The sequence below is a fragment of the Elephas maximus genome, chromosome 22, assembly GCF_024166365.1.
Source record: "Elephas maximus indicus isolate mEleMax1 chromosome 22, mEleMax1 primary haplotype, whole genome shotgun sequence".
Classification (NCBI taxonomy): domain Eukaryota; kingdom Metazoa; phylum Chordata; class Mammalia; order Proboscidea; family Elephantidae; genus Elephas; species Elephas maximus.
The window spans coordinates 81039985-81063448 of NC_064840.1; the positions used below are offsets into that span (position 1 = coordinate 81039985).

Genomic DNA, 23464 nt, shown 5'->3' on the forward strand with positions numbered 1-23464 from the left:
TAGGCTCTCAGATGCCAAGGGACAATGTTTCATTGGTGATACCTCAGTTAAAGCAGTTGAGAAAATTAAAGCCGAGGTGGCTTCCACCTGCTGAGTGGACGCCCACGGCACTACCGAGAGGGTCTGCTGGGTGATTTAGGAACGGCAGTGAAGAACGCGAGCTCTGGCACCAACAGGCTGTGTTTGGATCCTGCCTCCAACACAAACTGTGTCACCATAGAAAAAGTTAAGCTTTCTAAAACCCAAGAGACCTCATCCATAAAAAAAAAAAGGAAAAATAATATTCTTCCTCATAAGGCTGTCATGAAAATCAAATAACAGTTTTAAAATACTGAGAACAGTACGGAGCCCACAGGGAGAGCTCAGAATGTTAACTTGTTACTGTTCCTTCTCCAGGGAGAGGGCACGCACCTGTGTTTCTAAAACGCACATCAACACCTAAAAAGCAGCTTTACTTTTTCCTGATTAAAAAAGCAGCTCAGCCCAATCAACCTAGGACCACTAGGATTAGATCTGCAATCCTACAAAATAAGGTTTATTGACCTCCTGCAAAGAGGGACAGACTGCAAACCAGAGGAACATGGGGGTCTCTACTCAAATAAATAAAAATACAGAGTCACTATAGGATTCTGGATGAAATTAAAATGAAGCAGAGCTTGATAAAGAGGTTGATTTCAGAGGAGCTAAGGTTCTGCATCCCTGGAAACTACAAAGTTAAGACATAAGGAAAGCTGAGTCCAGAAAAAAAATCGAGGCTGCTTCTCTGTGTCAAAGCGACTTAGATTCTCTAGGCAACAACAGGATGTATCCTTCTTACTGACATTATTTGAGAGCAAAGTTTCCGATACTCTAAGATTTCAGAGAACAAAGTTACTCAGAGTAAGGAAGCAGAGCAAGGGGCTGCTAGGACAGTCACAGCTGCAGGGCCCTCCTGGAGAAACGCTGCTTCCTGTCAACTCGCGCGCGGCTACCTTCAGTGCCTGCCGTTCCAGTCAAAGGAACCGCCCAGCGATTTCACTTTCTCAGTCTGAGCCACGGTTTCCTTTCTCTAAAGCAAGACATGTTCGATGAAGACAATTCGGAAAATACACAAAAGCACAACACCCAAAGTTAGCCACTGTTAACATCTGGTATACCTTTATAACCATTTTCCTATGTAAACACGCATTTGTTGCTTTATAAGGTTGGGTTTGTGCTACACGTGCTGCCTTAACAGGCTTTTTTATTTATCAGCGCATAAATGTCTTTCTACATTAGTAAATACTCGTATGCGATGCTATTGTGACATAGTCATCCGTCGTACAGATGCGTCAATTTTTCTGGCCACACCCTTATTGTTAGGCATTTTGCAAGAAACATCCTTGGGGAAATCTTTGTACACATTCATGATTCTTTCCTCAAGGTAAAGTCTTATGAGTAATTACTGGGTCAACAACAAGGGACTTTTGGTGACTTGTTTTTCATATTACAAAATTATGGTACAGAAAGGTAATAATTTCTACTCCCACCAGTAGGACATAAGGTGTATTTCCTGACACCTTTGCCAACCCCAGATGTCATCAAATTTTTAATCTTTGCCAGTATTGCAAACAAAAGAGATATCTGAGTTTTCGTCTTCGACAGCTATCGTCTCACAAGGCATGTTTAGTGACGTTAAGCAGGAAGTGTCAGGGAACTGTAGCACACAGAAGGGACTCAGAGGAGTAAGACCCACTTTCCAGGAAAGAGGCTTTTAAACCCATCTCCTATTTTTTTTTTTTTCCTATCTTTCTAGCGTGCAGAAGGCGGCTGATTCCACAGAACTAACGCATGTTTCCTGACCCTTTTTTATTCCTAGGAAATGGTATCTGAAAAGAATACTGGAGTATCCAGCCACTCCATACCCTCCCCCAGCGTGATCTTAAAGGCTCTGTGTCAACTTGGCTGGGCCATGATTCCCAGTGGTTTGGCAGTTACGATGTAGTCTGGCAGTCGTATAATGAAGCAGTCAGCTTCATGATGAGATGGGATATAATGTGATCACCTCCATGATGGGATCTGCTGTGAGCAGCCTATTGGCTGAAAGGGATTTTCCTTGGGAGTGTGGCCTGCATCCAATACCGGTGGACTTTCTGGCAAGGCTCATTGGCTTTTACTTGCTCTCGATCCTGCCGCTGGCTCCTGTTAGTCTGACCTCCGGTTCTTGGGACTTGACCTAGCAGCTTACCTGCCATCTTGCCTGCCCATCTTGGGATTTGTCCTTCTTTGCAGCCTGTGAGCCAGAGTCCTGCTGTCTGACCTGCCATTCTTGGGTTTACCAGTCCCTACGGCTACATAAATCAGGAGAAGCCTTCTGCCTGACCCACGGACTTGGAACGTTCCAACCTCTACAAGCTCGTGAGCCATTTCCTTGATATAAATTTCCCTCTATATATACATATTTATACGCTTTACTGGTTTTGCTTCTCTAGAGAAGCTCAGCCACCCAAGGGCTGAGGAAACCTTTATTTCCACACAGCTCTACACTATCTGAGCTGCACCAGCTAGGAAGCTGTGGACCAAAGCAAACCGAGGTATCCTGAGCTTAAAACACAGGTACAACAAATGTTGTATTTACATGAAATAATGTGAAAATACATACACAATGTATTAATAGTTCTTATCTACTTGAACTAAATGATTTTTATTCCCATTGTATTGCTTCTCCATATTTTTAATCTTCCTAAAATAACCATTTTACCATATATTAATTTTATAGTTTCTAGAACTTACAGAAGTTACATGTTACAGAAGCAACCAAAGCTGTCACCACTGGCTGGCTGGTATTCTTTAATTAACCTCACATTTCTTCCCTCTGCTGCCTTTATCTGCTTTCGACCATTGTTCTGCCTATTTTCGTATAAACTATTAGTATCACTATAAAAGGGTGTGTATGTCACCACTGTTATGTTTCATTCTCCATTCTTAGGTTTTTTAGTTCAGAATGCTTACCGGATACCACCTTTAGCTGCCTATTTTATGGTCTGTACTGAAAATGTCATGACTTTCTCATTCACTTTGAAGAAGGTTCTAAGGTGACTTTATTGTGTTGTCCCCATTTCATCCATTAATCCTATTCAAGTCAGGATCTCAGACTTTTGTTGCCTTCTCCTGACAACTGTTATTTTCTCAGCTCTTATTAGGAGTCTAGTATGTGCTGAGGTCCCTTGAGGGCGTGATCAGTTTGTGCTCAACTTCTAACCTAAAGGTCGGCAGTTCAAACCTATTCAGTGGTCACACAGAAGAAAGGCCAGGTGATCTGCTCCCCTTAAGATTGCAGAACAGTTCTCTGTAACACATGGGTCGCCATGAGTCCCAACCAGCTCCATGGCAGTGGGATGGTATGTCCTGAGAACTGTGTTAATGCGTTACATATATTATCTCGTTTAATTACCACAACAACCTTACAAAGCAGAAACTACCTTCTCTATTTTGTAGTTAAAACTGAGTCACAGAATTTGCATAGCTTCCCAAGATCACCCAGCTCTCAAGCCATAGAGCAAAAATGCAAACCAGGTCTGCTAAGTCGTTTCCTTCAACTCTCGAATCCATGCTCTGGGCTAGGACCTACTTTAGATGGTTTGCTGATGACTACAGGCTGACTTCTTGTGTTGTTACTTCTACAAAAACTGCAATTCTGTCTAGTGCAGGGTCATCGAAAGACACCGCCCACAACACATCACTCAGTGCTGAGCTGCAGCAATTCATGAGGTTGTACCAGCTCTTGACAGCCAACTACTAAGTTTTCAGGAATTTTTTGTTGTTGGTGTTAGGTGCTGTCAAGTTGGTTCTGACTCATAATGACCCTATGCACGACAGAACAAATCACTGCCCAGTCCTGTGCCATCCTCACAATCGTGGTTATGCTTGAGCTCATTGTTGCAGCCATGGGTCAATCCACCTCGTTGAGGGTCTTCCTCTTTTCCGCTGACCCTGTTCTTTGCCAAGCATGATGTCCTTCTCCAGGGACTGATCCCTCCTGACAACATGTCCAAAATATGTGACACGAAGTCTTGCCATCCTTGCTTCCAAGAAACATTCTGGTTGTACTTCTGCCAAGACAGATTTGTTTGTTCTTTTGGCAGTCCGTGGTATATTCAATATTCTTTGCCAACACCACAATTCAAAGGCGTTAATTCTTCTTCAGTCTCCCTTATTCACCGTCCAGCTTTCACGTGCATATGATGCAATTGAAAATACCATGGCTTCAGTCGGGCACACCTTAGTCTTCAAGGTGACATCTCTGCTTTTCAACACTTTAAAGAGGTCCTTTGCAGCAGATTTGCCCAATGCAATGCATGTTTTGATTTCTTGACTGCTACTTCCACAGGTGTTGACTGTGGATCCAAGTAAAATGAAATCCTTGACAACTTCAATCTTTTCTCCATTTATCATGATGTTGCTTATTGGTCCAGTTGTGAGGATTTTTGTTTTCTTTATGTTGAGAGGTGCAATCCATAGTAAAGGCTGTGGTCTTTGATCTTCATCAGTAAGTGCTTTAAGTCCTCTTCACTTTCAGCAAGGAAGTTTGTGTCATCTGCATAATGCAGGTTGTTAATGAGTCTTCCTCCAATCCTGATGTCCGTTTTTCTTCATTTAGTCCAGCTTCTTGGATTATTTGCTCAGCATACAGATTGAATAGGTATGGTGAAAGGATACAACCCTGACACACACCTCTCCTGACTTTAAACCTATCAGTATCCCCTTGTTCTGTTCAAACAACTGCCTCTTGATCTATGTAGAGGTTCCTCGTGACCACAATTAAGTGTTCTGGAATTCCCATTCTTCGTAGTGTTATCCATACATTGTTATGATCCACACAGTCGAATGCCTTTGCACAGTCAATAAAATACAGGTAAACATCCTTCTGCCAGGATCCATCTGACAGCAGCAACAACATCCCTGGTTCCATGTTCTCTTCCAAATTTGGCCTGAATTTCTGCCAGTTCCCTGTCGACATACTGCTGCAGCTGCTTTTAAATGATCTTCAGCAAAATTTTGCTTGCATGTGATATTAATGATATTGTTCAATAATTTCCCCATTCAGTTGGATCACTTTTCTTGAGAATACGCATAAATATGGATCTCTTCCAGTCGGTTGACCAGTTAGCTATCTTCCAAATTTCTTGGCATAAACAAGTGAGCACTTCCAGTGCTGCATCTGTTTGTTGAAATATCTCAATTCATATTCTGTCAATTCTTGAAGCCTTGTTTTTCCCCAATGCCTTCAGTGAAAATTAGACTTCTTCCTTCAGTACCACCGGTTCCTGACCATATGCTACCTCTCAAAATGGTTGAACTCCGACCAGTTCTTTTCTGTACAATGACTGTCTGTTCCTTCCATCTTCTTTTGATACTTCCTGCATCGTTTAATATTTTCCCCCATGGAATCCTTCACTATTGCACTCGAGACTTCAATTTTTTCTTTAGTTCTTGCAGCTTGAGAAATGCCAAGCATGTTCTTCCTTTTTGGTTTTCTATCTCCTTGCACATGTCATTATAATACTTTGTCTTCTCGAGCTGTCCTTTGAAATCTGTTCAGTTCTTGTATTTCATCATTTCTTTTGTTTTAGCTGCTCAATATTCAATAGCAAGTTTCAGAGTCTCTTCTGATATCCATATTGGTCTTTTCTTTCTTTCCTGTCTTTTTAATGACCTCTTGCTTTCTTCATAGATGATGTCCTTGATGTCATTCCACAGCTCATCTGGTCTTCAGTCACTGGTGTTCAATGCATCATATCCATTCTTGAGAAGGTCTCCAAACTCAGGTGGGATACACTCAGGGTCTTACTTTTGCTCTCGTTGACTTATTCCAATTTTCTCTGGTTTCAACTTGAACTTGCATGTGAGCAGCTGATGGTCTGTTCCACAGTCAGCCCCGGCCTTGTTCTGACTGATAATATTGAGCTTTTCCATTGTCTATTCCACAGATGTAGTCAATTTGATTCCTGTGTATTCCATCTGACAAGGTCTATGTATACAGTCGCTGTTTATGTTGGTGAAAAAAGGTATTTGCAATGAAGAAGTTGTCGGTCTTGCAAAACTCTATCATGCAATCTCCAGCATGGTTTCTATCACCAAGGCCATATTTTCCAATTACCAATCCTTCTTCTTTGTTTCTACCTTTCACATTCCAATCACCAGTAATTATCAGTGCATCCTGATTGCATGTCCAGTGAATTTCAGACAGCAGAAGTTGGTAAAAATCTTTGATTTCTTCACCTTTGGCCTTACTGGTTGGTGCGTAAATTTGAATAATAGTTGTATCAACTGGTCTTCCTTGTAGGCATATGGATATTATCCTATCACTGACAGCGCTGTACTTCAGGATAGATCTTGAAATGTCCTTTCTGACAATGAATGCAACACCATTCCTCTTCAAGTTGTCCTTCTAGGCATAGTAGACCATATGGTTGCCAGATTCACAATGGCCAATACCAGTCCATATCAGCTCACTAACGCCTAGGATATCGATGCTTATGCGTTCTATTTCATTTTTGATGATTTCCACTTTTCCTACATTCATACTTTGTACATGCCATGTTTCAATTATTAATGGTGGTTGCAGCTGTTTCTTGTCATTTTGAGTCATGCCACATCAACAAATGAAGGTCCCAAAAACTTGACTCCATCCACATCATCAAGGTCAACTCTACTTTGAGGAGGCAGCTCTTCCCCAGTCGTCTTCTGAGTGCCTTCCAGCCTGAAGGACTCATCTTGCCGCACTATATCAGACAATGTTCCGCTGCTATTCATAAGGTTTTCACTGGTAATTCTTTTCAGAAGTAGACTGCCAAGTCCTTCTTCCTAGTCTGTCTTAGTCTGGAAGCTCAGCTGAAACCTGTCCACCATGGTTGGCCCTGCTGGAATCTGAATACCAGTGGCATAGCTTCTACCATCAGAGCAACACGCAAGCTGCCACAGTATGACAACCTGACATACACATGGGGGTTTCAGGGTCCCCCCCTCAGGAATTAAGCCACAATTATTAGAAATCAAGTAATACAACCTTACAATTAAATAATTTACATTAAAAACAAAGGTGATAAGCACTCAAATCTCATTGTTTGCTATTTTTTTTTACTTCACTTTGCTACTACTTGTGCCCTTGAGGTTATTTACATCTATTATATCTGCACAGTAGAAATACTATGCTACTTGCATACCTCTTCCCAACTCTACGCTCAGTGATGTCATGCTCGTTTTCGACTTATTGCGACCCTATAGGACAGAGCAGAAGTGCCCCATAGGGTTTCCAAGGAGCAGCTGATAGATCTGAGCTGCCAACCTTTTGGTTAGCAGCCGAGCTTTTAACCACTACGCCACCAGGGCTCCAATGTCAGGCTAAAACCCATTGCTGATGAGTCGATTCTGACTCATAGCGACCCCACAGGGCAGAGCAGAACTGCCCCATAGGGTTCCCAAGGAGCACCTGGTGGATTCGAACTGCCGACCTTTTGGTTAGCAGCCACAGCTCTTAACCACTACACCACCAGGGTTTCCGATGTCATGCTAATAGCTTTAAATTGGCCATGCAGGAGTATTTACACCACGGAAATTGGCAAATGTTATAAGTCAGGGATTCTCAGTCCCCCTCAAAAGTTGGTTGTTAAAAATTACCAGCACCTCACTTCCACCACTTCTCACTACCATTCCTTTAGTAGATCTTGTCAATCACAAAATTCTTTCCTGCTGAGTCTTTTTTTTTTTTTTTTTTTAAGTAAAAAGTACTACACAACCTCACCTACTGCCACCATGTTTTATTCCAGATACAAGAGGCCCCATCCCTGGCCTCTCTCCACTCCTCCCCAGGAGAGAAGGAGGTTTTTAACATGTTCACACAGAAGAAGGGACTGAGCAGGTGTAGCCCAGCCCTTTCTTTCCCTTTCTCATAGGAGAAGTTCTCTGTCTCCCAAGAGAAGCCAGGTGGGCTCTGCACCTGCCAGAGTGTCCATGGGAAGGTGGAGGTAGGGGGAGATACCAAAAAACAACAACAAAACCAGTTGCCTTCAAGTCAGTTGAAGCTCATGGTGACCCCCACATGTGCCACTGTAGAACTGCACTCCATGGAGTTTTCAACGGCTGATTTTTTGGAAGCAGATCACCAGGCCTTTCTTCTGGGTAGATTCGAACCTCCGACCTTTGGATTAGTAGCCAAGTACTTAAGTGTTTGTGTCACAAGTACTCCAGGGAGAGGGACAGGGAGGCTTATGTTGATCTAGCCCTGCTAGATGGGAAAGACTGTCTACTTCTGAGATATAAACCACATTCTCAATTATCTGATTTATCAGTAACAAAGGGAACGTTTGGTTTTCAATTGCCTTATTCCGTGGCTCTAAAAGGGTTCACACCTCAGGGTGGTGAGAAAAGTGTTATTTATTGGGCCTTCTCAAACCCTAAGGCTCTGCAATGCATATCAGCCAGCCACTGGTAATTGACCAGTGTTCACAAGTCTTCGTTTCCTAGTGCTGATGTAACACAAATACCACAAGTAGGTGGCTTTTAAAAACAGAACTTTTCTCACAGTTTAGGAGGCTACAAGTCCCCATTCAAGGCACTGGCTATAGACGAAGGCTCTCTTTGTTGGCTATGGGGGAAGATCCTTGTCTCTTTCAGCTTCTGTAGTCCAGTGTTCCTCGGTTCCTTGGCAATCTTCACTGTGGCATCTGTTCCCCCGACCCCTGCTTGTGCGTGCATGTCTCTGCATCTATGCCGCTCCTTATAACTCAGAAGTGATGAGGGTTAGGACACACCCTGTACTGATATGACCTCATTAAAAAGACAAAAAAAAACCACTATTTCCAAACTGGATTACACCCACAGCTGTAGGGGTTAGGATTCCAACACATATATTTTGGGGATGCACAATTCAACCCATAACAACAATGAAATTAAATTTATTTGCGATCCTTGACCTAACGATTATAACAACAATAGTTGTTGCTGTTAGCTGCCGTTGAGTCAGCCCTCAATTTGTGGCAACTCATGGCCCTCAACTCACGGCAACCATGGGATCAGACCGTTGTGATCCACAGGGTTTTGTTTTTTTTTAATAAATTATTTTTGTTGTCGAGAACATACACAGCAGAACATATACCAATTCAATAATTTCTACAATTCAGTGACACTGATCCACAGGATTTTTATTGGCTGATTTTTCAGACGTAGTTCACCAGGCCTTTCTTCCTAGTCTGTCTTAGTCTAGAAGCTCAACATCACAGCAACACACAAGCCTCTGCTGTGGTGGCCGCGCCTGAGGTACGCTGGCCAGGAATCAAACATGGGTCTCCCACATGGAAGGCAAGAATTCTACAGATGAACCACCAATGCCCTCTAAACACAGGAGCAGCTAACAATGAGAACGTGCCAGATACTGGGCTAAGTGCTTTACAGAAGCTGGCTCTTGACCCTACGGTGGTTTGCGAAGCAGACACACCTCACCCAGGTGTAGTATCACTCCCATTGTCAGCACATAATGAAGTCCCCTTCTTTTATCAAATTTTACATTGCTGCCAACATTCAATTATCTCTCCTCCTCAATGAAAATAGTATGTGTTCTCTGATAGCGTTTAACTCCCACTTCTGTGCCCTCTACAATTTCTCACACGTCAACAGAAGAAAACATATTCTGAAGTACTTTTATTTCTCCTAAAATGAAAAGATCTTTCAGAACATTTTCATAGACAGCTTCTCATTTTGAGTTTTTTAAAAACTAAATTTATATTCATTTATTCTTTTCATAAAAACTTACCAGGCTTCTCTTTGTTTCACACTTTACAATTTTTCATTTCCTTGTCCACCCACACTAACCTTTTCCTCAGCAGCTTATGTGTGCTCATTGATTTCTGACACGGTGCGTTAGTCACCGTGAGATTTGCTCGATTTCTTCCTTCACGTTCCTCTACAACTTATGCTCGTGACTCACAGTGTATTTTCAAAAACACTGTTCAAAATATTAAACATTTAAGTTATTCTTCACCGAAGCATGGAGTTTTAAGAACTTTAATATTTTAATATATTATCTTTATGTGCAAATGCACCTATACCAACTCAGAGATGAAAATCCATCCCATTAATTTCTAAAGGAAAAATATTTAGCAATCTCCCTCAATAACCCACTTCATCGTTAATTATGATGTCTGAATTTAATCCATGCGTTATGCCCACTTCCTCTTGCTTTATCCTAGGAAAACAAAAAACACGCTGATCTCAGCATATAATACTTCAATCTTTCTTATTTTAAACTTTTCATTCATTATTAGAATTTCCTCTCTATTTTCAGATTCTCCATTTTCTGTTTAAATGACAGGACACAAAATAAACTAGTCCAGAGCTGAAAAACCTAATAAAGATTGAATTGATGCTAAATGAAATTATGGCAGTGACAGGCTGTTCTGACTTTATTACTATGCGCTTCTCTAGCTGCCTGCCCCCATTGCTGTCAATTCCGACTCACAGTGTCCCTATAGGACAGAGTAGAACTGCCCCATAGAGTTTTCAAGACTGTAATCTTTAAGGAAGCAGACTGTCACATCTTTCTCCCACGGAGTGGCTAGTGGGTTCAAACCGCTGACCTTTTAGTTAGCAGCAGGGTGCTTAATCACTGTGCCACTAGGGCTCCTTTCCTTAGTAACAGAATCCTCAAATTTTAACTGGGCCTACGGCTGTTCAGGATATGACCACCAACTATATCTCAGTGGTTCTGACCAATGAGATAGAAGTAGAAATGTCATGTGGCAGCTTCTAGAAATTTTCTTAAAAGACAGCCAGTGTAGGACCTTTGCCACTTTTCCTTACCTTCATCCTGGTGCCTGGAATTACGATGTGATGGATGGCACTCTACTATTTACCCTGGACTCTGAGGTTAGAATATACCCTTAGGATGGCAGAGCAGTGGGCTAGAAGTAGCCTGGGCCCTTGAGGATGGTGGAGCCCCCGTATCAGTCCCAGGCAGCCTGGCTTCAGACCCCTTTTATATGAGAAGAAAGACTCTAGCTATGGATGAGCCACCATTATTTGGGGAAGCAGGGGCAGTTCTGTAACTTTTATCTGAACCTAATCCTAACCTAATACAACTAACCTCTATCTATTCATGAAGGAGTCCTGGTGGCACAATGGTTAAGCCGTCTAAGCGATCGGCTGCTAACTGAAAGGTTGGCCATTTGAACCCAGCAGCCACCCTGCAGTAGGAAAGGCCTGGTAATCTGCTCCCGTAAAGATTACAGCCTTGGAAACTCTACGGGCAGTTCTACTCTGTGCTATAGGGTTGCTGTGTATTGGAATCAACCCTAACCACAACTATCTATTCATGGGGTTAAACCAGTGGCTTTGCGGGGGCAGGGGGGCACTGTGTTCCCCAGGGGACATTTTTGGCTGTCACAGAAGCTGTGGGGTGCTACTGGCATCCAATGGGTAGAGGCCAGGAATGCTGCTGAATATTCTACAATAAACAGAACAAGCCACGCAACAAGCAACTGTCTATCCCTGAATGTCGATTTTGCCAAGGTGGAGAAACCCTGGGTTAGACGTCTCTCTCAGGAAGATCAGTGATGAAATGCTCTTGGTTCATTACAGTAAACATGGTGTAAGAATGAGATGTCCTGATTCATCCATGTTTTCCTCAGCAGAGTTACCATATGTTTCAAACAGCGGTAACCAGTTTTCAAATAATTAGAATACAATGAAACGCTCACGCCAGGAGCCAAGATTTAAGACTGGTAGCCTGTGGAAGAATATTCCATTCAGAAGAAAGTCTCAATAACAGTTGCGTACTATAATCACCTGGGGAGCTTTTAAAGAATACTGATGCCCAGGCTCTACTCCAATTATATAAAAATTCCTGGGGATAAAACTCGTATATCTGTGCTCCCATTGAGGGAAGAAACAATTTCCTTTACAAATACGCTAAAGAACTACACAACGCAGGCGGCAGGGGACGCATTCCTGGGCCACAATTTGCTCAGAGATCCTGCAAGAGAAGAGCCTTTCACTTCTCCTTCAGGGTCTACTTTGACTTCACTTTGTCCTTAACACACAGGAACTGTTAAGTCCTCTCTCCAGCACAGTTTTAACTGTCGAGTTTCAGTAACTGATGCAGCTTCTTCATGAGCTCTCACTGGCAGATCCTGACTGTGGTCGCCATCCCACCACCCACACCAGCAGTGGGACGTTTGTCCAGCTGCCCCTTGATATCCTTCATTGAGATGAAATTCAGCTTTCCGGATGCTGTGTTGTTAGCAGAGTTGATCACTACTCCTACTTGAAAATCCTGGAAATTTCACATTTTTGTACCACTACAGCCACCATATCCTTCCTTTGACACCCTTCAGGTGCCAGAAAAGAAGAAAAAGAAAGAAACTGCTACAAAGGACAGAGCATCTAAACTATTCTTGAGATGGTCTCTAGAGTCAGGCGGGATGTATTCAAGGTAGTACTTTGGCTCTTTTGAACTTGCTTTAATATTCTTCAGCTTCAACATTAACTTGCACAGAAGCAATCGGTCAGCCCCTAACTTTGTCTTGACTGATAATATTGAGCTTCTCCATCGTCTCTTTCCACAGATGTAGTCAATTTGATTCCTGTATAAACCATCCAGCAAGGTCCATGTCTTTCGAGTTCTTAAAAAAAGCATTTCTGATGAATAGGTCACTGGTCTTATCATATTGTCTCTGGCACCATTCCTATCACCAAAGCCATATTGTCCAACTACTGATCCTTCTTCTTTGTTTCCAGTTTCCACATTTCAATCTCCAGTAATTATCAATCCATCTTTATTGCATGTTTGATCAATTTCAGGCTTGCAAAAGTTGGTAAAAATCTTAAATCTCTTTATCTTTGGCATTAGTGTCTGGTGCATTAATTTGGATAATGCCGTTTTGAACTGTCTTTCTTACAGGTGTATGCATATTATCCTATCAAAGACAGCATTGTACTTCAGGACAGATCTTGAAAAATATTCTTTTTGGCAATGAATGCGATGCCATTCCTCTTCAATTTGTCATTCCTGGCATAATAGGCCATATAATTATTGGATTCAAAATGGTCAATACCAGTTCATTTCAGCTCACTAATGCCTAGGTTATCAATCTGCAAATGTTCCATCTCATTTTTGACAACTTCCGATTTTCCTTGATTCATATTTCATACATTCCATGTTCCGATTATTAATGGATTTTTACAGCTGTTGCTTCTCATTTTGAGGCATGCCACATCAGCAAATAAAGGTCCAAAAGGCTTTACTCCATCTACGTCATTAAGGTCAACTTTACTTTGAGGAGGCAGCTCTTCTCCAGTCGTATTTTCAGCGCCTTCCAATCTGAGGGGCTCATCTTCCAATACTATATCAGACAATGTTCTATTGTTATCTATAAGGTTTTCATTGGCTAATTTTCAAAAGCAGATCACCAGGCCTTTTTCCTAGTCTGTCTTAGTCTGGAACGTGGTAAATTAATTATGTTTGTGTGTGGCCTTTCTAGCCACGGTCATGTAACTCCAACCTAGGTGACTGTGTGATACAGTAATTGAGGCCTACCACGGCAATTAGTCAGTTTTGTCTTAAAAGAAAGCCAATTCCACAGCAAAGAGAAGAGCCCACTACCACCAAGGAAGGAGAGACCAGCAGAAGAGACCCAGAAGCCAGAGACCCAGCAGCAGGAGATGGCACTGTGGGCATCCCAGCCCACAGAGAGAGAAAGTTGAGTGCCTTTGGGCAGAGACTGAAGGTCAGGAAGGGGCGTGCCTACAAGCACAGATGCGGAGAGGCTGTCCTGATGGAAGAACTGCGTCCTGAGTATTCCTGAGCCTGAACTGTAACTCCTACTTCCCTAATAAACACCATAATGTGAGTGTGGTCTGTGAGTTCAGTGTGGCCACTGCAATGAATTAACAAACCCAGCAGAGAAGTAGAGAGTGCTGTGCGGGGGACAGTTGGTGTCAGAATTGGTAGAGATGGCAGAGAGAGTAGACGTGTTTGACCTCCACCTCATAGGAATCGGCCCCTTGGGCTATTGATCTTAGTTCTCCTCCCCCCGCCCACCGGGTTGGAGGGGGTCAGAACCACCTCCATGCCACTTTTACCTGGAATCTCTACTGAAATCTGTCCACCATAGGTGACCCTACTAGTATTTGAGACTGGTGGCATCTCTTCTAGCATCATAGCAACACATAAACCACCACAGTACAACAAACTGACAAACAAGTGATTTTCAGTTGCCTCATATCATACAAAAGCTGGACCATGATAAAAAAAAAAGGACTGAAGAAGAACTGACACATTTGAATTGCGCTATTGACGAGAATACTTAATATATCATGGACTGCCAGAAAAACGAACACACCTGTCTTGGAGGAAGCACAGCCAGAATGCTCCTTAGAAACAAAGATGGTGAGACTTTGTCTCACTTACTTTGGACATGTCATCAGGGGGGACCAATCTCTGGAGAAAGACATCGGGCTTGGTAAAACAGAGGGACAGCAGAAAAGGAGACCCCACTGAGATGGACTGACACAGTGGCTGCAACAATGGGCTAAACATAGCAATGATTTGTGGGGATGGTCCAGGAGAGGCAACGTTTCGTTCTGTTGTAAATAAGGTCACTGTGAGTCAGACCCAACTTGACAGCACCTAGCAACTAGATAAGACAAAGGATAGTTCGATATCCAGCTATATTTTTTTAAAACTCCCTTGGTGAGTCTAATACACAGCCAGGTTGACAAACCACTGGTTTAATGTATTTAAAGGAAGCATTTCTAGCTCTGTTATCCTACTGTGAAAGCATCTACTGCCAATTCAGAAAATAACCATACTACCCTAGAACTGCCTTCAAGGGTTTTACATCTTATTTAATGCATTCCAGTCTAGTAGAGTTGAAGGATTTTGCTTCCTTTGGAAAACATGTATTTATCTCCCAAATATGTATGAAAGAAAAGTGAATGGTTTTATAAACAGCTTAATCTAAAAAAGAAACATTCCCTGCCTTATGCAGTCTATTCCAAAACTTTACTGAGAGCAATCTGAAGACAGAGACCTAAAACACTATTAAAGTCAGACAGCAAAGTCCTCTAAGTACACCAGAAAAACAACAACACAATTCAGACTCTGATCAAAGAAAGCAGCTTCATTAGTGTTAGGAGGCTGATAAGCCTCATCAATACAGGCTCCAGACAGAAACCTAATAAAAAGCAATTTTACCTGTCAATAATAGTAAGTAGGCCTGATCCTTAAATAGGGAGCAATTTTTGCATTAGACAAACAATAGTCATCTAGCAAGATAATTTATGCAACTTCACCTAACTTTTTAAGCAAAAAGATCAATGTCTGCTCTTCCAAAGTTGTTTCCAGTTGCCTTCCTAGATGAACCATTCTTATTAAGATTCACTCACCTATGATAAAGAAACTGTGCTCAGGTACAAGCTGACAGATGGTGCTACGGTACCATAGTTAACCGTGCAAAATAATCAGCTCTGATAAGAATTCTCTTTTGAGATCTCTTTCTTAGACCATGTCACGAAGTGCGCAGTGCTGGAATCTTCTGGTGCACAAAACGGAACTCTAGGCCACAGTCTGGAAGGCAGTGAATGCTCATTTACACAAGTACCTGACACTATGGATCCTAGATCATGTTATCACAAACTCCCACGGAGTTACCAAATAATTCACGTCTGACTTTATTGCAGTAAGACTGTTTAGGCAAGGAAAAAAGCGCTTAGGAATTCAATGCATTCACAATTTATCAACATGAGGTAGCTGCTCCTGAACAATGTCTTAGAAGGAAATTATACTTCTACAAAGTGGTCCTCATGCTATCTTGGTCCAACCACGTGCACCATGTCTGGGACAAGCAGGCATAAAAGGAAAAGGTGGAGGGGTACTGGGATACAGCTTTGAATAAAGTCAGCATCTCCAAAGGCAGAGCTTGGTGTGTGTGTGTGTTTTGAGAGTGTTAAACGGAATGGGAAACAACGAAAGTGTTCTGTCATTTTAAGCTCTTTCACTTTCTATGCAGTGATGCTCCAAAAGGGGTCAGAGGAGGCCATGGAGAGACGACCTTTGATAATTTATGCTCTTGGGTTCTCTATCAGCTGAAGTGTCACACTTATCAAAATGGAATTTTTGGATTCAGATATAAATAACCGGGAGTGCCATATAGCCTATTCAAGATTCTGCATAGAAAAAAAGTCATAAATAAAATATCCAGAGATTATATCCCATAAGAAAAATTACTTGTACCCAAACCCATGCATGTGGACCCATCACTACACATCTGCACATCTGCAGTGCTCACATAAACACATGACATAGCTGACGAGAACACAGCGTCATCTACGACATATGCCACTCAGATCAGAAAATTCAACAGCATAAGTCACCTTAATGCTGACTTGAGTTCAGAGGCAAAGGTGGCTAAGTCTCAGATCTTCGATTAGTCCAAAGACTCAATTTCAGCTGATATTTTACGATTACATCAGTGATTTACCAAAGTTACTAACAAGAATCAAAACTGACAGACCAGGAGGCGGGGCCAAGATGGTGGAATAGAGAGACGCTTCCAACGATCCCTCTTACAACAAAGTGAGAAAAAACAAGTGAAATGATTACATTTATCACAAGCTAGGAGCCCTAAACATCAAAGGCAAAGTTAGAAAAGAGACTGAGTGGCATGGGGAGGGAGAGAAGGTTCAGAAGCAGAGCAGAGCTACGGGACCTGAATCGCCAGGAACTCTCAGGCACCATTCCCGAAGCGGCTGTGGTGGACTGGTGGTAGCGTTCAGCCACGGTTTCCTCAGGGAGAAGCAGCCAGCTGCACAGCCTACTCATACCTCCAGAACCAGAGAAGAATGGCCTCTCAGCAAAAGCTAAGTACTTGCGTATATTTTACCATGCCCCCCACCCCCAAGCCAGCTTCAGAGGCTGTTGATTTCCGTGGGCCTGAGATAGGTCCTGCTGAGCACAGGGAACCATTCTCCTGGCCTTGGAGAATGAATAAATGCACAAATGGGGGAAAAGATAATTTGCCAGCTCCATTATCCTGGGGAGCTCAGGACAGAAGTGGCTCCTGTCCAGGCATAAACAGTCCATGGACTTTGAATACCTTCCTCCCCTGCATGGACCTGTGTGGGCCTATTTTAGGAGAATAGGCCCTTGTTGGCAGAGTCCAACTGTTTCAGCTGTGCAGTGGAGAGGTGGGTGTTTGATGTTTGACACTGCTTTGCTTATTATACAGGGTCCTCACCTACCCACATCAGGGGCCTAAGGACTAGTGGCTCCACTCAGGTCACCCAGCCACCCACGACAGGGGTCCAAGGTTAACTGGTACCTCCCAGTCCTTATAACCAAAAGCACTGGGTACCCATGGTCCGTCTGCAGAACCCACCTACCTGTATGCTCTAGGGAACAGAGACACACTTTCCTCAGAGACACTTGGGGGATGATTCTCAGCCCCCTGCCTTGTTCAAAGCATGGCCCCCTGCTGCAACCAGATACCGGTACCTACACCAATTACCCCTGCTCCTCTAAGACTGTAGGACAGAGCCTGTACCACACACTTTATGACCAGGTACCTGGACACCTGAGCTGAATTCATATAAGAAAAGCGAATGGACTCCTAGACTGATATGCCTGATAACAGCTCTAGCCATCTGGTGACAGGACGTCAGAGCTTCAAAGGCGAAAACCATCAAGCTAGCTCACTCAAGCAACCCATCTGGGCATATCAAAACAAAACAAAGCAAGAAGCTAGGATACAGTAAGCAAACATAAAATAAACTAATACAATAACTTATAGATGGCTAAGAGACAGTCAATATCAAATCACATAAAGAAACAGACCGTGATCGCTTCAACAAGCTCTCAAAACAAAGAATCAAGGGATCTTCTATATGAAAGTGCCTTCCTGGAATTACCGGATGCAGAATACAAAAGATTAACATACAGAACCCTTCAAGACATCAGGAAGGAGATCAGGCAATACGCAGAACAAGCCAAGGAACACACAGATAAAAGTGTTGAAGAAATTTAAATGGTTATTCAAGAACATAATGAAAAATTTAATAAGCTGCAAGGATCCATAGAGAGACAGCAATCAGAAATTCAGAAGATTAACAATAAAATTACAGAATTAGACAACTGAATAGTCAGGAGAGCAGAACTGAGCAAGTAGAAGGCAGAATTGGTGAGCTTGAAGATAATGCACTTGGCACCAATATATTTGAAGAAAAATAAGATAAAAGAATTTAAAAATGAAGAAACCTTAAGAATCATGTGGGACTCTATCGAGAGAAATAACCAACGAGTGACTGGAGTACCAGAACAGGGAGGGATAACAGAAAATACAGAGAGGCTTGTTGAATATTTGTTGGCAGAATTCTTCCCTGATATTGTGAAAGATGAGAAGATAGCTATCCAAGATGCCCATCGAACTCCACATAAGATACATGTTGAAAGAAAGTCACCAAGGCATATTATAATCAAACATGTCAAAACCAAAGGTAAAGAAAGAATTTGAAGAGCAGCTAGGGATAAATGAAAAGTCCCCTACAAAGGAGAGTCAATAAGAATACGCTCAGGCTACTCAGCAGAAACCACACAGGCAAGAAGGCAATGGGATAACTTATATAAAGCATTGAAAATCATACATCCAGCAAAACTGCCTCTCAAATATGAAGCTGAAATTAGGACATTTCCAGATAAACAGAAGTTAAAGGAACTCGTAAAATCCAAACCAAAACTACAAGAAATACTAAAGGGAGTTCTTTGGTTAGAGAACTGATGGACCAGAATTTCCTCTCTCCACATGTATTATCAGACGCGCATACTAAAAGAGAAGAGGTTAGAGAGGTGGAAGCCTAGAAACCCACCAACTAGACAGCACTGTACAGTCACATCGTATACGTGTACACGGTAACAGAAACAATAAGTAAATAAAAACACACACACACTCACCCTTAAAATATCTCAAGTATGATAAGGGAGATAGAGCTCTCCTATAAAAGAGACTCCTGGAGTATATTTCAAATTAGTCAAAACGATTAGTCAAGTGCCCCTTATTCCCAAACGTGGGATTCAACAATTGTTTTATGCTGTAATTAAAAAAACATGACTTCCTTCCAGGGCTTCTGTAAGGTATGCATCTGAACAGCCAGGTAGGACCTCCTAACAACTAAACAGCTTTCAATCGAGTATAGCTTAATAATTTGAAAACAACTAACCAATTTCACTGCTAAAGAAGAAGCTGGTTAAATTTGGTCGTCACTAAACGAGAAGATGAAAAACTTCTTACATTTCTGCTTCCCTGACCATATTCTTCTATCTAACTAGGCAGAGCATGATCATTAGTAGCTATTGGCACGTGATAATTAAAAACCAAATACCTCAGTTGCTTCAGGAATTCAACGTCCGAGTTGCCGTTAATGAGCTTGATGAACTCCTCGTAAGAAGGAGCGTAGGCATAGGCTCTCTTGTGATGCTCACTCATCTGCTCTCTGTGTTCCAGCTGCGTGAGCAGCATTTGGTTAATGTAATCAGGGTCACTCAGCAACTCCACTAGTGGCATCAAGACTGTAGGAAAAAGAAAGCGCCAACGAAAAAGAAAAGTCTTCCAAGGAATTTTTTTTTCATGGCACGTAACTGAAACTACATTTTTAACTACCCAAAAGGGAGAAATTACAAACAATTCAATTATTCAAAAAATACACACACACACACAAAAGGCTACCTAGCCCTCTAGGTATGTTACCAACCATGGCTACATTCAAGTGGTCATTTAATACAGGAGTTAAATGTCAAGGAATAATGAAAAAGCCATCTGGAACACGAGCTGCTAACAAAGCTATCAAAATTAATTACATTAACTTTTTTCTTTTAAAATGCTCCATATGTTTTGACCAGTTTACTCTGCCAAAGATGAAAGTCAACATTCTTCCAACTAGTCAAAGCAGACCTCAAGAAGGAAGACGTTAAAAAGTCAAAGATACTACTAAAAATTCACCTTACTAACTTTACATTAAAAAGTTCTCCTTTACTCTGTGTTTGGTTATGTCAGCTAATGGGCACAGACGACTAATACTGGAATAATAAACAAGACAATTATTTATAAGATAAATAAGACAATTAAATAATCAATGTATCTCAGTGTTATTTGTTTCGAATTCTGAGATAAAGTTGCTCTTAAGTCATATTTTCTTCTCCTACCTAAATAATTCATTGGAAATAGTTAGCTTTTTCTAGAAATCACATTATATTGTGGTTTATTATTGTCCTCAGATGCCGTCCAGTCAGTTCTGACTCACAGTGACCCTATGTACAACAGAACAAAATACTGCCCAGTCCTGCACCACCCTCACAATTGTTACTATGTTTGAGCTCACTGTTGCAGCTACTGTGTCAATCCATCTCCTTGAGGCTTTTTCTCTTTTTCACTGACCCTCTGCTTTACTAAGCATGATGTCCTTCTCCAGGGACTGATACTTCCTGATAACATGTCCAAAGTACGTGAGACAAAGTCTCGCTATTCTCACTTCTAAGGAACATTCTGGCTATACTTCTTCCTACACAGATTTGTTTATTCTGGCAGTCCATGGTAGATTCAGTATTTTTCACAAAAACCATAATTGAAATGCATCAATTCTTCTTCTGTCTTCGTTATTCACTGTCCAGCTTCTGCATGCATACTAGGCAATTGAAAATACCATAGCTTGAGTCAGGTGCACATTAATCATTAAAGTGATATCTCTGCTTTTTAACAATTTAAAGAGGTTTTTGGCAGCAATGCAATACATTGTTTGATTTTTTGATAGCTGTATTCATAGGCATTGATTGTGGATCCAAGTGAAATGAAATCCTTGACAACTTCGATCTTTTCTTCCTTTATCATGATGCTGCTTATTGGTCCAATTGTGAGGATTTTTGTTTTCTTTATGTTGAGGTGTAATCCATACTGCTATAGTCTTTGATCTTCATCAGTAAATGATTCAAATTCTCCTAACTTTCAGCAAGCAAGATTGTGTTTTCTGCATATTGTTGTTGTTGTTGGGTGCCATCAATTCGGTTCAGACTCATAACGACCCTATGTCCTACAGAACACTACCCGGTCCTGCGCCGTGCTCACAATCACTGTGATGCTTTAGCCCACTGTTGCAGCCACTGTGTCAATCCATGTTATTCAGAGTCTTCTTTTTCACTGACCCTGTACTTTACCAAACGTGATGCCCTTCTCCAACGACTGATCCCTCCTGACAACATGTCCAAAGTATGTAAGACGCGGTCTCGCCATCCTTGCCTCCAAGAAGCATTCTGGTTGTACTTCATCCAAGACAGATTTGTTCGTTCTTTTGGCAGTCCATGGTATATTCAATATTCTTCACCAGCACCACAATTCAAAGGCGTTAATTCTTCTTCAGTCTCCCTTATTCACTGTCCAGCTTTCACATACATATGATGCGATTGAAAACACCATGGCTTGTGTCAGGCGCACCGTAGTCTTCAAAGTGAAGTCTTTGCTTTTCAAAACTTTAAAGAAGTCTTTCACAGTAGATTTGCTCAATGCAGTGCATCTTTTAATTTCCTAACTGCTGCTTCCATGGCACTGTTTTGGGCTTCCATGGGGGTTGATTGTGGATGCAAGTAAAATGAAATCCTTGACAACTACAGTCTTTTCTCCGTTTATCATAATGTTGCTTATTGGTCCAGTTGTGAGAATTCTGTTTTCTTTATGTTGAGGTGTAATCCATACTGAAGGCTGTGGTCTTTGATCTTCATCATTAAGTGTTTCAAGTCCTCTTCATTTTCAGCAAGCAAGGTTGCGTCATCTGCATAATGCAGGTTGTCAATGAGTCTTCCTCTAATCATCCTGTGCCCTGTTCTTCTTCATACAGTCCAGCTTCTTGGACTATTTGCTCAGCATACAGATTGAATAGGTATGGTGAAAGGATACAACCCCGACGCACACCTTTCCTGATTTTAAGCCATGCAGTATCCCCTTGTTCTGTTCGAACAATTGCCTCTTGATCTATGCACAGGTTCCTCATGAGCACAACTAACTGTTCCGGAATTCTCATTCTTCACAATGTTAACCATAATTTGTTACGATCCACACAAAGGCTTCTGCATAGTCAACAAAACACAGGTAAACATCCTTCTCGTATTCTTTGCTTTCAGCCAGGATCCATCTGACATCAGCAATGACATCCCTGGTTCTATGTCCTCTTCTGGACCCGGCCTGAATTTCTGGCGGTTCCCTGTCGGTACACTGCTGCAGCTGCTTTTGAATGATCTTCAGCAAAATTTTGCTTGCGTGTGATATTAATGACTGTTCAATAATTTCCATATTTGCTGGGATCATCTTTCTTAGGAATAGCTATAAATACAGATCTCTTCTAGTCAGTTGGCCAGGTAGCTGTCTTCCAAATTTCTTGGCATAGCGCTGCATCCATTTGTTGAAACATCTCAATTGATATGCCACCAATTCCTAGAGCCTTGTTTTTCGCCAATGCCTTCAGTGCAGTCTGGACTTCCTCATTCAGTACCATCAGTTCCTGATCATATGCCACCTCTTGAAATGGTTGAACACCACTCAATTTTTTTGGTATAAGGACTCTGTGTATTCCTTCCATCTTCTTTTGGTGCTTGCTGCATCATTTAATATTTTCCCCATGGAATCCTTCACTACTGCAACTCGAGGCTTCAATTTTTTCTTCAGTTCTTTCAGCTTGAGAAATGCCAAGCATGGTCTTCACTTTCGGTTTTCTATCTCCAGCTCTTTACACATGTCATAATCCTACTTTACTTTTTCTTCTTAAGCCACCCTTTGAAATCTTCTGTTCAGTTCTTTTATGTCATCATTTCCTTTTGCTTTAGCTACTCGACATATAAGAGCAACTGTTTTTCTTTGTAAGCTTATAGATATTATCCTATTACTGACAGCATCATACCTCAGGATGGATAGATCCTGAAATATTCTTTTTGACGAATGAATGTGACATCATTCCTCTCCAACTGTCATTCCCAGCATGATTGTCCAGTTGAAAATGACCAATTATTGTCTGATTCAAAATGGCCAATACCAGTCCATTTCAGCTCACTAATGCCTAGGATATTATCCTTCAAGCATTTCATTTCACTTTTGACAACTTCCAATTTTCCTTGATTCATTCTTTGTACATTCCATGTTCCGCTTACTAATGGATGTTTGCAGCTGTTTCTTCTCATTTTGAGTCATGCCACATCAGCAAATGAAGGTCCCAGAAACTTCTCCACCCATGTCATTAAGGTCAGTTCTACTTTGAGGAGGCAGCTCTTCCCCAGTCATATTTTGAATGCCGTCCAACCTGAGGGGTTCATCTTCCAGCAGTGTAGCAAACAATGTTCTGCTGCTATGCATAAGATTTTCACTACTTGTCTCAGTTGTTGTACTACGGTGGCTTGGATGTTGCTGTGATGCTGGAAGCTATG

At 41.8% G+C, this 23464-nt stretch overlaps 1 protein-coding gene across 4 annotated transcripts in view; it reads right to left on the reverse strand.

The window, feature by feature from the left end:
• Positions 1-23464, reverse strand: part of SNX25 (sorting nexin 25) — a 148558-nt gene that overhangs the window by 70471 nt on the left and 54623 nt on the right. For all 4 annotated transcript variants that reach the window (XR_007514929.1, XM_049866249.1, XM_049866248.1 and 1 more), the window contains exon 5: positions 19387-19573. Coding sequence is in view for 3 of the 4 variants with exons in the window: in XM_049866249.1 (XP_049722206.1) it covers positions 19387-19573 (187 nt within the window). In the remaining variant the exon portion in view is untranslated. The remainder of the gene's footprint in view (positions 1-19386; positions 19574-23464) is intronic.